A 13,962-nucleotide genomic window follows, 5' to 3' on the forward strand; every position below is an offset into this window, starting at 1 on the left:
TTTGTGCACCTGAAATACCCTGTTTCTTGGTAGGAGGCTCCAGGCCCTACAAACTACTGGGATATAGCCCAGGACCAGCGAGGTCCATGTTATCAGCAAGAAGATGTATTTTAAATAGCAATTTTACAGTCTGCTAGCTGCTGGTCATTTTCGTCAAGTGGGATTTCATCAGCAAAGCATCACAGCTGCCTCTGAGTAAAACACAGTAAGCAACTTGAACAGCTCCTCAGTACAGGAACTGAAAAAAAAATCTGTCTCAATTAAAATAATGCAAGTCCATCGTGGAGATTGAATCTAATGAAGCCAATGGGAATTTGGTCAGGTTTCAGGCCCAAGTAAGTCTGGCTAAGTCCCATTTTCAGGAACGATTTATGCCATTGTTATCTGAATCTAATTGCCATATGGAAAATCTGGGCTTCTTCCAATTGCCTAAGTACTTTCTTTAGAAGCAGTCTGCCCACGTAAGTGACTCGTGTTTGCAGTGCTGGATGGAGCTGTGCCGAGATGCCCTTAAAGACTTGCTGAATGACTGCGTGTCTGTGGAGGTTTCTAGAAACTTCATGAGTGTACATGTGTGCTTGTTGCCACAGGAAAGTCTAAATAAACAACTGATTGCTGCTTTGTGTCCTCATTCTGCCGTGAAGATTAGTCCACTACTACCTTACAAGCCCACAAATGAAGCGCAAGTAGTAACAATAGGAAACCTTCTGCTTAATGCAATGAATTTCTCATGAGGTAGAAAGGAAGTGGGTTGTGAAGATCTGCCTTGTTTAGAAAGAAGTAAATATTGAAATGTTCAGTAAGATCCTTTTTCATCTATTTTTAACAGTTGATAGTGAACTGTCATTTGGAACAAGACTGGTCGCTTTTTGAGGTAAAATTGGCTGAGCTAAAACATATTTCTTTTACTTACAATGTTTGCATTTATATATAAGTAATGAATGGTTTAATTTCTTATTTGGTAAACAGTCAAATACACATTTGTTTTTTGATGTTGCTCTTTATTTGCCCTTAAAAGATACATTAATATATTACAAGCACCTAAAAATAGCAGAAATAGCAAGACATAAGCCCACAAGTACAATACAACACAATCTAACAAGGTAAGAAAGAATGTCCCTGGCAAAAGCTAAAAGTGTTGTAAATAAAACTTTCAGAATTGGCTACTGACCAGAGAACAGCGTATCTGGGACAGGCTGACTCTGTGGTATCATTTGTCCTGTTGTTTTTTAGGAGCTATCTCAGGCTTGTGAACAGTGTCTTCCCTTTGCATCTGTTATGTCCTGCTCACCAAGGCAGGTTCCTATCTTGCAAAGCACCTCAAAATGTCACACAGTGCAGGACATGTTCCTCATTTTCGGTGCCTATGAATTTAATGATTGTACCCAAAGGAATGCTGCAGGTCTGCCTAAATTGGGAAGGCACAAAGGCAACCAAATTGCAGTTTGCAGAAGTACCCATTGGATTTGCACTCTGTCGCATGGAGTCTGTGAAAATGATGCCCAGAGAAAATGAGAGCAGTGGTTAGAAGTTGTCAGAAGTTGAGCAGGATTTCTGTTGCAAATGTGGTAGCCGCAGTTTGCAAGATGAGAACTGTTGGCTGTATAGTTTTATCTCTATTTCAAAGCTATCACCTGGGGTAACTAAAGAAAGATATGCATTGTCTGTGTGTCTAGCTTTCTCCCTGCCCCTCCCAAAAGTAATAGGGTTACTTAGGTTGACTCCCACCTGCTCAGAAGTCATGATGAGATTATTAGACTAAAGAAAACTATTTAATTAAACCTACAGAGATAGCCCAAAACCTCAAACACCTCAGTGGTTAATATAAAAGTAATTATATAGTAACTGTATAGTCTGATGAGTAGCAGCAGCAGCCATGCAGTCAGAATACATGCAGAGAAATTAGTCAACAGCTGTAACTATTCACACTGCAAAGGAGATATAATACTTTTTTTTTTTCTTTTTTCATTTACTTCGCAAAGAAATTGGTGTCTGCCTGATTCCCTGTTCAGTTACTGGGTCAGAACCTCAGCTCTGTAGATCAGTGTGGCATCAAGGGGTCACGACAAGTTACGTCAATGAAACATCTGGTTTCGTGCCTGTATATTCATTTTACTGAACAAACATTAATGTGTCAAAAGATTGTTACAGACATTATCGAATTAATTGTTTCATTAAGAGGTCTGGGAATAGCTACTTTAAAAATTAATTGACTATAATGTTTCTAGCTGGGATTTTCAAAAGAGCGTAGGGGATTTCAATCTGCAAATCACACTGAGATTCAGGGACAGACTTTGATTTCTGAATTCCTGAGGGTCCTTCAGAAATCCCAACCTCAGGAGTTCATAGAGGGAAAAGTAGTCAGCAATGGAAGAGGCCAATAAGGAATATACGTTGATAGGAAAGCCATACTGTTAAGTTTATCAGGAAGGTGTGAGTGTAGCCAAGAGGTTTAGTTTCCCTGGGCAGCTGCCAGTCCAAACTGACTTTGCCTCTCATCTTTTAGCATGTTGCCTTGTGCTTCTAAGAACTTCTTCCTGCCAAGCGTGCAAGCGCAGGAGCCATAGGGAGTTTCCACTGGAACCAGAACCTGAGGGGGATAAGCACAAACACAGAGGTCATTTCTGAGACAGGGAGTGCCACTGCCGTTACAGCAGAAACTGCAGCTATTCACCTCTCTCAAAATCATGCCCAGGCCCTTCCCTTCCCATATGAATATCAATGGTAGATTTTGCTGTTATCTGAAGTCAAAGCGGATCTATAATATCCACCTGAAAGAGGCCAAAGGTGGGATAGGACGGCAGCAGAATCACGAGACTTAGGGAGGGAGACTAGAGCATAAGCAGACTATAAACTGTTGATGCAAAATGGAATAACCCAGTTTCTCTCTGTCAGGATCCTCTGTGAGGATAACAGACTTTCAGCTGGACCTGGCTGTCAGCTAGGGCAGCTGTGGAGGGAGGAGCAAATATATCTCATCCCTGATCCCAGGCTTATACCTTGTCCACTGTTGGACCAATCTGCTTTGGTTCCTAATGGCTACAGAAACATCCCTTCACTGGTCCCTTAGAGTGCTGGTCTTCTGTCACCTAGAGTTAGCCTATGGCCTAGCTAACCTGCTTGTAACCCCACTGCACCAAGGATGCTCCCTGGCCTCAGGGGTGCTGCCAATGGAGCAGAAAGAAGAGCCATAGTGGACTAGCTTTTCACACTACCTGGCTATGTGAAAGGATGCCATGACACATTCTGCTTGGTTAAAACTGCACAGGTTGACATTATCACTAAAAGCCAAATTCAGTGGAGAAAACAAATGATTTTTCAGAGGTACTCTCTGTTACAGATCCCTTCGATCTCCAAAGCATTCCACTGTGCTGCTTTAGCTTTTATCAACAACACAAGGCGGCAATCACCCTTCTTCTGCAATCAGTGTAAATCTCTTTTAGAGGCAAGGTGGAGCTTTCACTGAGGCTGGAGGAGAAAGTTTGCTCCCTTTAACTCTGTTCTATGCAGAACTGCTGCTATGCCTTAAGGCTGAGTATTTCTAAAGAGTCCAGGCAAGTTGTGTTTGGAGCATTTACTTACTTCTTTGTCATTGGTCAAGCCTAGATTCTTCATGTCTACGACATTATAAAAAGTGTTGTTCAAGATGACTTCTATGACCTGTACCTGAAACCGTGAAAACAGATGAGACAATGAATTGGAGCACCTTCTCAGCCAACAGCCTGGCAATCTTTTCATTCACTGTAAAGAAAAGCAATGCAACCCCCCCCAACCCCCTATATATGCAGCTGATAAAATGCAATCTATTGAACGTGTAGACAATGTTGTAGCGCCCATTTCACTTTTACTCACGTCCTGCCAAGCACTGAGTGATATTCTCCCCCATTATGTTCACAGCCGGGGAGCAGCATATGAACTTCTCAGTGTGTTCATTTTTTTTTCAGACCATCTAGCTGTACCACCAAACAGTTTCCAGTCTTACTTAGAACTGTCAGAGGAAATAATAGGCTCATTTTGGTCTTCTCAGTTGTCCGATTAACATTCATTATTGTTTAAGTAAAACATCGACAGGAGGAAAGAAGATACCTGTGACACTTTGGAAAGGACAAGCATCTGGATACTGTTGACAGTCTTCTGGTAAGAGGGTGAATATTCCCCACAGTCAGGTGGCCCAGAAAAGGCTTCAAGGATACATTCACGGATTTTGTTCCTAGAGGTAACACAAGTTCTTACAAAACCTTGTATCAGCTGTCTCTGTCTAGATCCATAATGTTCTACTGTGGTTTGGTTTTTTTTATTTTCTCTGTCTTTTCTGACAAATACATAGCACATGGGATTTCATGGAAGAACAATTTCTTTGTCTTGTCACCTCCAAATTCCCCCCCCAGCTCTATAATTCACAAATAGGTGTTTTGCTAAAAGTATCTAACAAATTAGTTGTTAGTTTGTTCTCCTAAAGTGTTCTGTACTGAACACTGAACTGTCTATTTAAATACTGTCCACTGATGCCATCAGAGAGAGGATTACCCCCCAAGGCGTGCCTCTCCCCCCTGGTACCAAGGGCTTAGCGATGCCACTGAGATCTGTGAGAGTAGCTGGTGCACAGCAACTGTAGATCTGGCCCTTACACCTGCTGTATTGTATAGAGGGACTTTGGGATCATAGATTAGGTAATAAATATTATTTCATTTGATGTATACCATATGCAATCAAAGTCAAAATCTCTGCATTCGCCGTATGACCATTTGCAGAAGAGCTCTCCACATAAAATCCTGTCATTCCTTTCAGGAAGTGTGGTGTGTTCATTCTTATAGAAGCCTTCGAATCCAGACTGTGTTGTCTTCATAAGTTTCAGATCTTTAATTCCAGCAAAAACAACCAGAGGACCTGTGATCCAAAAATACAAGACAGTATCAGCTCCTTTTCAGGCAGAGAGAAAGAAACCTCTGGAGCACACTTGCACTGACAGCTCCAGAGCCATGAAGCGGTCTCTCCAGGACTCACTCGTGTGCTTCTGTTGCAAGCCTAGCTACTTTTAAAAATTATTTTCTGCGCACTGGTGTTAGCAGAAAGGTAAGAAACAAGACAAACTACTGAAATCAGAGCTCAATCTAGAAAGCAGAGAATCGCATCAAGTGACCTGCAGTCAAGGAGAGGTAAGGACACCCTTTACCTCACCTCCTTGGAGCTGGGACATGCATCGGGTTGGCTCTCACTGATGTCAGTTCAGGGACTACTAATTGCTCTAGAGGGAAATGAAACAGGCTACTAGGGCTGCGGAGTACAGGAGGGGTGAGGTGAGCCTTTTCTAACAATGTAGACAAGCGTAGAAACTCTCTGTACAGACTTGGAGCCTCAGTCAGAAATTTGCTTTCCATACCCAGCCTGCTGTGAGTTTTGCATCCATAAGAACGAGAGGGCGAGGAGCCAATGCAAATCCTTGCAGTTCAGCTAATTAGCAGGAACTGGCACTGATACAGATGCCACCCACAGGTTCAAACTGACAGTGTTCTTGCTCTTAGCCACCGCTTATAAAAAGTGCTATTGTAGATGACTGCTGCATGGGTGGATTGTCATCTTCTAAAGACCAAACAGTTGTGTCCTGAACTTTTTCTTCTGACAAACCTTTTGCATGGCAGCTAAACAATTTCAAGTGGTCAGTCATTTAGAGCACACCAAACTGATAACTGAAAATTTCACTGACCAGAGCTGCCGGAAAAGCAGATTCAGAAAAGAGAAACTTCATGGCACGCAGGCTTATCCAGAGCCGGTACAGATAGTCAGAGGGTGAAGCCCATGCTGCTGTTCCTGTGCTGCTCTTGGTGCTCACACTAGCTACTTCAAAATTAATCCTTGAATACTCCTGGTGCATAGTAATCCTGCCTTTGACTGGGACGACTGACAGACTGTCTTTAAACCGTGTCTTTGCAAGAATTTACACTGTAAATAATACCACTGCAATGGATGTTTTAAAATGACATGATTGTTTAGAGGTTTGGGTTTTTTTAAAATGCTCTGTCACTGGAAATTATCAAAACTGCATTTTATCTATTTCTTCTCTTGTTTACATTCACTATTGTTTTTGAAAGAGTCCAAAGAGGTGTATCTATAATTTTGGCTACACCCCCCTGTTATTTACTGAAGCTTTAAAAAAAAATCTAAAGAAGAGACTGTCCTTGGGCAGTATATTCTGGGGTTTGTTCAGATCTTGATGAATTAATTGCTTGGGTATAAGACTGTAATACACAGGTATTAATGTAATGCAGATATTATCAGTGAACTATTGTGAAGCGGTCTCCCCAGGACTCACTCGTGTGCTCCTGTTGCAAGCCTAGCTACTTTTAAAAATTATTTTCTGCGCACTGATGTTAGCAGAAAGGTAAGAAACAAGACAGAAACTACTGAAATCAGAGCTCAGATATATTTATATCTGGAGATATATTTATGTCATATTCAAATACATAGCCTTTTTTGGGAGGGCTCCTTGCAATGAATGATTTACTGAAAGGCTGGCTGTGTAGCAATCGACCTGAAACTCGCACTGAAGAATATAACGCCTGGGCAAAGTTGTGGAGGTGAACAGCCCGTGCTGTGATTTCAGTATGTTTTGTGCTTGTGCTGTCTTCAGCTGTCAGATGTTGACTCTGTTAAGTTACTTATGATGTTTTCAGTTTCCAGAAAACTCTGAGCCTTTTATCAGCCGATATAATGGCAAAAAAAGCACCTATAATTCTATTAAGCCTCACTAGGTTTCTTTTAATGATGAGAAAAGTGTTAAAAGATAGGATTAACTGAGAAATAAATTTCTGTGTCTGGCTGATAGGTGCATAGGAGGATGCTAAAGATAGAGAAGGTTCTCTTATAAGAAAAATAAAAGGGATTTGAAAATCTTCTCTTTGTTATTGTTCACCCAGGCAGGGAATCCTAAAGAAACAGCTGAAGGGCTACATGAAGGGAAGACTAAGAAGGAAAGGCAGTTTCTTCAGTAAGCCTTAAAGGCTTTTTGTTTCTGTAGAACCTGAAATTGCAAGATTTCATGCTGAATTTTCAAGGTGATGAAAAATTTAATTCAATCTATACGTTAAGAGCAGCGGCTTTTCAAGAAAGCATAAACTCTTTTTCTTTAATTTTTTTGATTCAGGTTTGTTTCTTAACGTTTTCCAGAAACCTCAATACTATTGAGGCTGCCAAAAATACAGCAGTAGTTCACATCACTAGGAACATTAGAAAAGATTAGGCCAAGAGGCACTGGAGACTTGTACAGGCTCTCTCTTTGCTTTCAGCAGGAACACAGGGACAATGCTCAAATGAGCCTTTCCGCAAGTGAAACTGGTTCTGCCACTGGTTCTAACACTGACACATTAGAAAAATAGGGAGAGAGGGCAGGATGGGAAGTAGTTCTAAGTTACATTGGGAAAGTAATAGATAGATACAGAACTAATGCCTAAAACCTCTAAACCCACTGTGTGAAATAATGTAGTGGTCTCAGCTAAGTTCCCAGTAGTCTGAGAGATGGGTTAAATGAAACACCAACACAGTGAGATTGAATTTACGCTCTTGTTGTGAGTCATAGCAAGAAGAGATAATTTTTACACTCCCTTTGGAATGCAAATTTACGGACAGACAGTTGAGCTTGAAAGCCTATGTCTTTTAAGTATCACAAAGCCAAACGGTGCTTTGTTTACACGTGGTGTGCAAAAATAGTAAGCACACTCTGAAGTATTTTCATGTGAAAAATTGTTTGCGCATAGACCTGAATGCTCACGATGTTCAAGCCAGCCTGACTTGCAGCAATGAAATTGCATCTTTCTTAGAAATAAAACCAAGGCATGCTGACAGGGTTTTGAAAATAACTGCAAACTAGGCAATTGGCCAAGAGCAGTGTGGTTTCATGATATATTCTCTATAGGGTAATGATAATAGTGAGACTACAGAATATAATATAATGTAAAAAAGCGAGCAGACTGTTCTCAGGCGGCTATTAAATCCTGTGACAATATATAGCAGTTCTGTTGTATGTGCTGTTGTAACCAGTATATGTTCAGGGTATACATACAAATGTGAACTAACTACATTAGTTCTTCAGCCATGTCTCAGTTCAAGGAGTGCAAAATTAGACCATAAAATATTCTTTGTTTTAGACCTCTGGAGAGGTTTGGCTATGCTGTAAGCCTGTAACACCTTCCATCATCTCTAAAGCCATCCTCATCTCTCATCGGTGGAAATATTTACAGAGAAGTAGGGGAAGTTGCAAATTCTTTTCTCACCATTTCGGCACTGCTCAGCTTCACAAAAGCGGATCCCATCAGGGACGCATATAAACGAGTGGATGTGGGGAACGCCATTCTGCAATTTAGAGCAGACATGTAAGTAAAAGTGCAGTAAATAACGGCTTAACTTGAAAACAGGAACTAAGAGTGTGACATAAACAAACTGAATGTATTAGTATTTTAGATACCTCGTGTAGACGTTGCCATGGTACTTCTTGAACGTAGGTTTTGACGTACGCCACTTGGCAAAATGTTGTCATGAAGTGTTTGCAGATATCTATAGCAAATTGCTCTAAAGTTGGGATCTAAGACAGCAAAGAGTATTATTAGAAAGAAGCAATTACCTCGTGTACAAAAGTAGATTGTTCTGCTTGTTGTAAATACTTGGGAAGGATCAATGTTGTTAAAAATACAGATTTCTCTCAATTCTGGTTTTGCGCACTGTGCTTAGTCATTTGATCAGCTTGCAGCATACGCTGCAAATAGCAGCTAGAGAGTCACGTCAAAAATCTCCCGTTCTGTGGTATAGCGAGCTGCAGTCCTCGGACTGAGAGAAACTGCTACAGAAGCCTTACGCTTTGAGGATATAATGCTGAAATAATCATAGCGATATTCTGATTAAGCTTTACAGGCTAAAGATGGGATTTCATTACTGAGAGAGAATTTGCGCTACAGATTGTCATTACGATAGACGCAATTGAGGGAGGTAAGGGCACAGTTAACAGAATTAAGAGAAGTCTCACATACTTTGACATCTTCTGTTTAAAAGTGCTATATAGGAATAATGCAGTATTATGTGCTATTAAATTAAAAAAAAGATGGATTTTATAAGACAAATCGACGAAAAATACTGCTAGCTCTGTGAGAAAAAAAGGCTTTGGAAAACTAAGGAGGATTCTGCAGGATAAGCACTGGAGGAGGAAAAATTCTCTCCCAAATCACTGAAGGTGACGTTAGTGCCGATCTGACATGGCGATGGGGGGAGAGATTCTTTTGATGCATTTTGAAAATAAAAAGGGAGTATAACAAACACTTCCAAATGAAGTAATAAAAAACAGCAAGGCTAGTTAAAAAATAAAAAATACCCCATTTTTTTTGGCCAACACAAGGACAATATTCTTCATGGTGTCGGTAGGTATCACAAGAGAGTTGTTTCCGTCCAGGTACTCCTGAGCAGAAGTCAGCCGGAGATGTGTGCACACTTCCACTTCTTTAACGAAGTGCTTCTTCCCTTCCCTATGAAGGCGAAGGAACTTAATTGTGTTCTTGCCATATTCGCAGTTGAGGACGTCTACATCCTTGATCTATAGAGAAAATACATGACAGTTGTAAAGGAACTTAGTGGAAGCCTGAGTTATGCTCAGTCAATGAAACATAAACAATGTTTATGGCTTTTATTCCTGTGGTTACCTGTGATGAAAATATTTCCATTATAAGTTGCGAAGTCCTGATGGGAAGAAAAAATGCTTTAGGAAGATAGAATAGAATCATAGAATCGTTTAGGTTGGAAAAGACCTTTAAGGTCATCAAGTCCAACCGTCAACCTAGCACTGCCAAGTCCACCATGTCCCTAAGCACCACATCTACACGTCTTTTAAATAGTTCCAGGGATGGTGACTCCACCACTTCCCTGGGCAGCCTTTGCCAATGCTTGATAACCCTTTTGGTGAAGAAATTCTTCCTAATGTCCAGTCTAAACCTCCCCTGACACAACTTGAGGCCATTTCCTCTTGTCCTATCGCTTGGGAGAAGAGAGCAACACCCACCTCGCTACAACCTCCTTTCAGGTAGTTGTAGAGCACGATGAGGTCTCCCCTGAGCCTCCTAGTCTCCAGACTAAACAATCCCAGTTCCCTCAGCCGCTCCTCATAAGACTTGTACTCCAGACCCTTCACCAGCTTCGTTGCCCTCCTCTGGACACGCTCCAGCACCTCCATGTCCTTCTTGTAGTGAGGGGCCCAAAACTGAACACAGTATTCGAGGTGCAGCCTCACCAGTGCCGAGTACAGGGGCACAATCACTTCCCTACTCCTGCTGGCCACACTATTTCTGATACAGGCCAGGATGCCATTGGCCTTCTTGGCCACCTGGGCACACTGCTGGCTCATGTTCAGCCAGCTGTCAACCAGCACCCCCAGGTCCTTCTCCTCTGGGCAGCTTTCCAGCCACTCTTCCCCAAGCCCAAGCCTTCCCCCGTTGCCTGGGGTTGTTGTGACCCAAGTGCAGGACCCGGCACTTGGCCTTGTTGAACCTCATACAGCTGGCCTCGGCCCATCGATCCAGCCTGTCCAGGTCCCTCTGCAGAGCCTTCCTACCCTCCAGCAGATCAACACTCCCGCCCAGCTTGGTGTCGTCTGCAAACTTACTGAGGGAGCACTCGATCCCCTCGTCCAGATCATTGATAAAGATATTGAACAGGACCGGCCCCAGTACTGAGCCCTGGGGAACACCGCTCGTGACCGGCCGCCAACTGGATTTAATTCCATTCACCGCAACTCTCTGGGCTCAGCCGTCCAGCCAGTTTTTTACCTGGTGAACAGTACGCCCGTCCAAGCCAGTTTCTCCAGGAGAATGCTGTGGGAAATGGTGTCAAAGGCTTTAGTAAAGTCCAGGGAGACCACATCCACAGCCTTTCCCTCATCCACTAAGCGGGTCACCTTGTCATAGAAGGAGATCAGGTTGGTCAAGCAGAACCTGCCTTTCATAAACCCAAGCTGAGTGGGCCTGATCCCCTGGTTGTCCTGTATGTGCCGCGTGATGGCACTCAAGATGATCTGCTCAATAACCTTCCCCAGCACCAAGGTCAGACTGGTAGGCCTGTAGTTGCCTAGATCGTCCTTCCAGCCCTTCTTATAGATGGGCGTCACATTTGCTAACTTCCAGTCAACTGGGACCTCCCCAGTTAGCTAGGACTGCTGATAAAGGATGGAAAGTGGCTTGGTGAGCACTTCCACCACCTCCCTCAGTACCCTCGCGTGGATCCCATCCGGCCCCATAGATTTGTGTGTGACTGAGTGGTGTAGGAGATTGCTAATCAGTTCCCCTTGGATCATGGGGGCTTCATTCTGCTCCCCGTCCCTGTCTTCCAGCTCAGGGGGCTGGGTACCCAGAGAACAACTGGTCCTACTATTAAAGACTGAGGCAAAGAAGGCATTAAGTACCTCAGCCTTTTCCTCTATCACTATATTTCCTTTGTCACTATATTTCCCCCCACATCCAATAAGGAACGGAGGTTCTCCTTAGCCCTCCTGTTGTTGCTAATGTGTTTATAGAAACATTTTTTATTGTCTTTTATGGCAGTAGCCAGATTCTAGTCTAGCCAAGTTCTAGTTGAGCTTTGGCCCTTCTAATTTTCTTCCTGCATAACCTCATGACATCTTTGTAGCCCACCTGAGTTGCTTGCCCCTTCTTCCAAAGGTCATAAACTCTCCTTTTCCAGCCAAAGCCCTCTGTTCAGCCAGGCTGATCTTCTTCCCCGCTGGCTCATCTTTCGGCACATAGGGATGGCCTGCTCCTGCACCTTTAAGATTTCCTTCTTGAAGAATGTCCAGCCTTCCTGGACTCCTTTGCCCTTCAGGACTGCCTCCCAAGGGACGCTGTCAACCGGTCTCCTAAGCAGGCCAAAGTTTCCCCTCCGGAAGTCCAAAGTACCAGCTCTGCTGATCCCCCTCCTTACCTCTCCAAGAATCGAAAACTCTATCATTTTGTGATCGCTATGCCCAAGACGACCTCCAACCATCACATCACCCACAAGTCCTTCTCTGTTCACAAACAGGTCCAATGGGGCGCCTTCCCTCGCTGGCTCCCTCACCAGCTGTGTCAGGAAGTTATCTTCCACACGCTCCAGGAGCCTCCTAGACAGTTTCCTCTCTGCTGTATTGTATTTCCAGCAGACATCTGGTAAGTTGAAGTCCCCCACGAGAATAAGAGCTAGCGACTGTGAGACTTCTCCCAGCTGCTTATAGCATATTTTGTCTGCCTTTTCATCCTGGTTGGGTGGTCTATAACAGACTCCCACCATGATATTCTCCTTGTTGGCCTTCCCCCTGATTCTTACCCATAAACAACACTATCATTACCATCATTAAGCTCTAGACAATCAAAACACTCCCTAATGTACAGGGCTAGCCCACCACCTCTCCTTCCTTGCCTATCCCTTCTAAAGAGTTTACAGCCATCCATTGCAGCACTCTGCTTGTGCCGGTCATCCCACCACGTTTCTGTGATGGCAACTATATCATAGTTTTCCTGCTGCACAATGGCTTCCAGCTCCTCCTGTTCGTTGCCCATGCTGTGTGCATTGGTGTAGATGCACTGCAGCTGGGCTGTTGATCCTGCCACCTTTTGGGGGGAAGAAACCCTAATTCCTACGTGACCATTCTCAGGCGCTTCCGTGGTTTCTAACACATCCAGGGCTGCCCCCCATCATGCACGCAGGGGCACAGGAACTTGCTGCTCCGAGGCAGAGTGGAAGCGGCGAGTATCAAAGCAATTCTTCCATGAGGGGCGGGAAGGTTGCTTTGTAAGCAGGCAGAAGTCCCTAACAGAAAATGGAAACAGCTGTCACATTCTTGGCGTGTTGTGTGTTTTATTACCCTCTCCGTGCACGTCGCAATTCCCGAGAGCAAGAAGAAAAGACAGACCAGGCTGGGCTGGTTGAAAGCATTTCCTCACAACTGTGTTACTGCCCACAAAAGGCATCAAGACCGAGTCTGAGCAGCAAAATTCAGGTCTTGATTCACACCTCCAAAATCCTGGCTTTCTGGGATCATTGGTTTTGTTTGCGCTAAGCCCTATTCCGTGTTATCCTGCTTCTGTCAAACACACCTGATTTACACCTCTCTTACAGCGTTGGAGAGGCTATGCTAGAAAGGAGGCAAAATACTGTGAAGGTTGTGAGGACTTCTGTTATGCTAAAACATCCAGAGCTTGTTGCACTAGACTTTCCCTGAGGCTGAAATATCCCATACTTGGTATCAACACCTTTTAATGTAAGCATAATGAGGAGAGAGAAAGAATATTTTACGCACCAAAACAGAAATTGAAGCTTTTTATGTGTGTGCTGCTAAAAGATTATCAGATGTAAAATTGCTCCTTCAGACATGTTTGTTCCTAAGAGAAATGCTAATGCACTTAAAAGATAATTTTTTAAAAAAATATTAACTAATTGTAAGTAAATTACTGTGGCTCAGAGATCAGAGTGTTGTTTTTCTCAGTCCCTGCGGGCTCTGTCCCCACTGACAAATGAAGGCCCCCCCCTGCCAGAGCCAGCGCCGGGCAGGGCTCAGTGCTTCACCAGAAACCCTCTTTGCAGGAAGGGTGCAAAGGCTGTGCTCGCAACAAGGGCTGGATGGAGAAGTAGTGAGATGGAAATGATTTTGTTTTGCTTGTCTGAACACTGAGGTTTTTTCAGATAGTTGTAAAAAACTCATACTTCAGTCATGCACCACTAAAAAGAAAACAAAAAGGGTTTCGGTATCTGCAGATTTTTTTTTTTAAAGCCGAATACCTTGAATATTTTATATAGTCAAAATACTACCTCCTAAAATACAAAGGTAAGTTTTCTCAAAAACATAACTTGACAACTGTCATTTTGCCATTTTGTTGCCCAAAGAAATCCTGAGCAGTTTCCAGTGGCTCCCGGGAGCCCTGGCCCCGCTGCCGACGGCTGTCCCTGCAGCGGGAGCCCGAC

At 43.4% G+C, this 13,962-nt stretch overlaps 1 protein-coding gene across 1 annotated transcript; it reads right to left on the reverse strand.

Moving 5' to 3' along the window:
• Positions 1-1,692: 1,692 nt before the first annotated feature.
• LOC142085206 (uricase-like) lies at positions 1,693-11,973 on the reverse strand. Its single transcript, XM_075156996.1, is given in 8 exon segments — positions 1,693-2,590; positions 3,583-3,666; positions 4,087-4,210; positions 4,701-4,887; positions 8,268-8,346; positions 8,459-8,575; positions 9,356-9,619; positions 11,947-11,973. Coding segments are annotated over 8 exon segments (1,020 nt in total). The 3' UTR covers positions 1,693-2,452.
• Between the last annotated feature and the right edge of the window lie 1,989 nt (positions 11,974-13,962).

Source organism: Calonectris borealis, chromosome 8 (assembly GCF_964195595.1).
Source record: "Calonectris borealis chromosome 8, bCalBor7.hap1.2, whole genome shotgun sequence".
Lineage (NCBI taxonomy): Eukaryota > Metazoa > Chordata > Aves > Procellariiformes > Procellariidae > Calonectris > Calonectris borealis.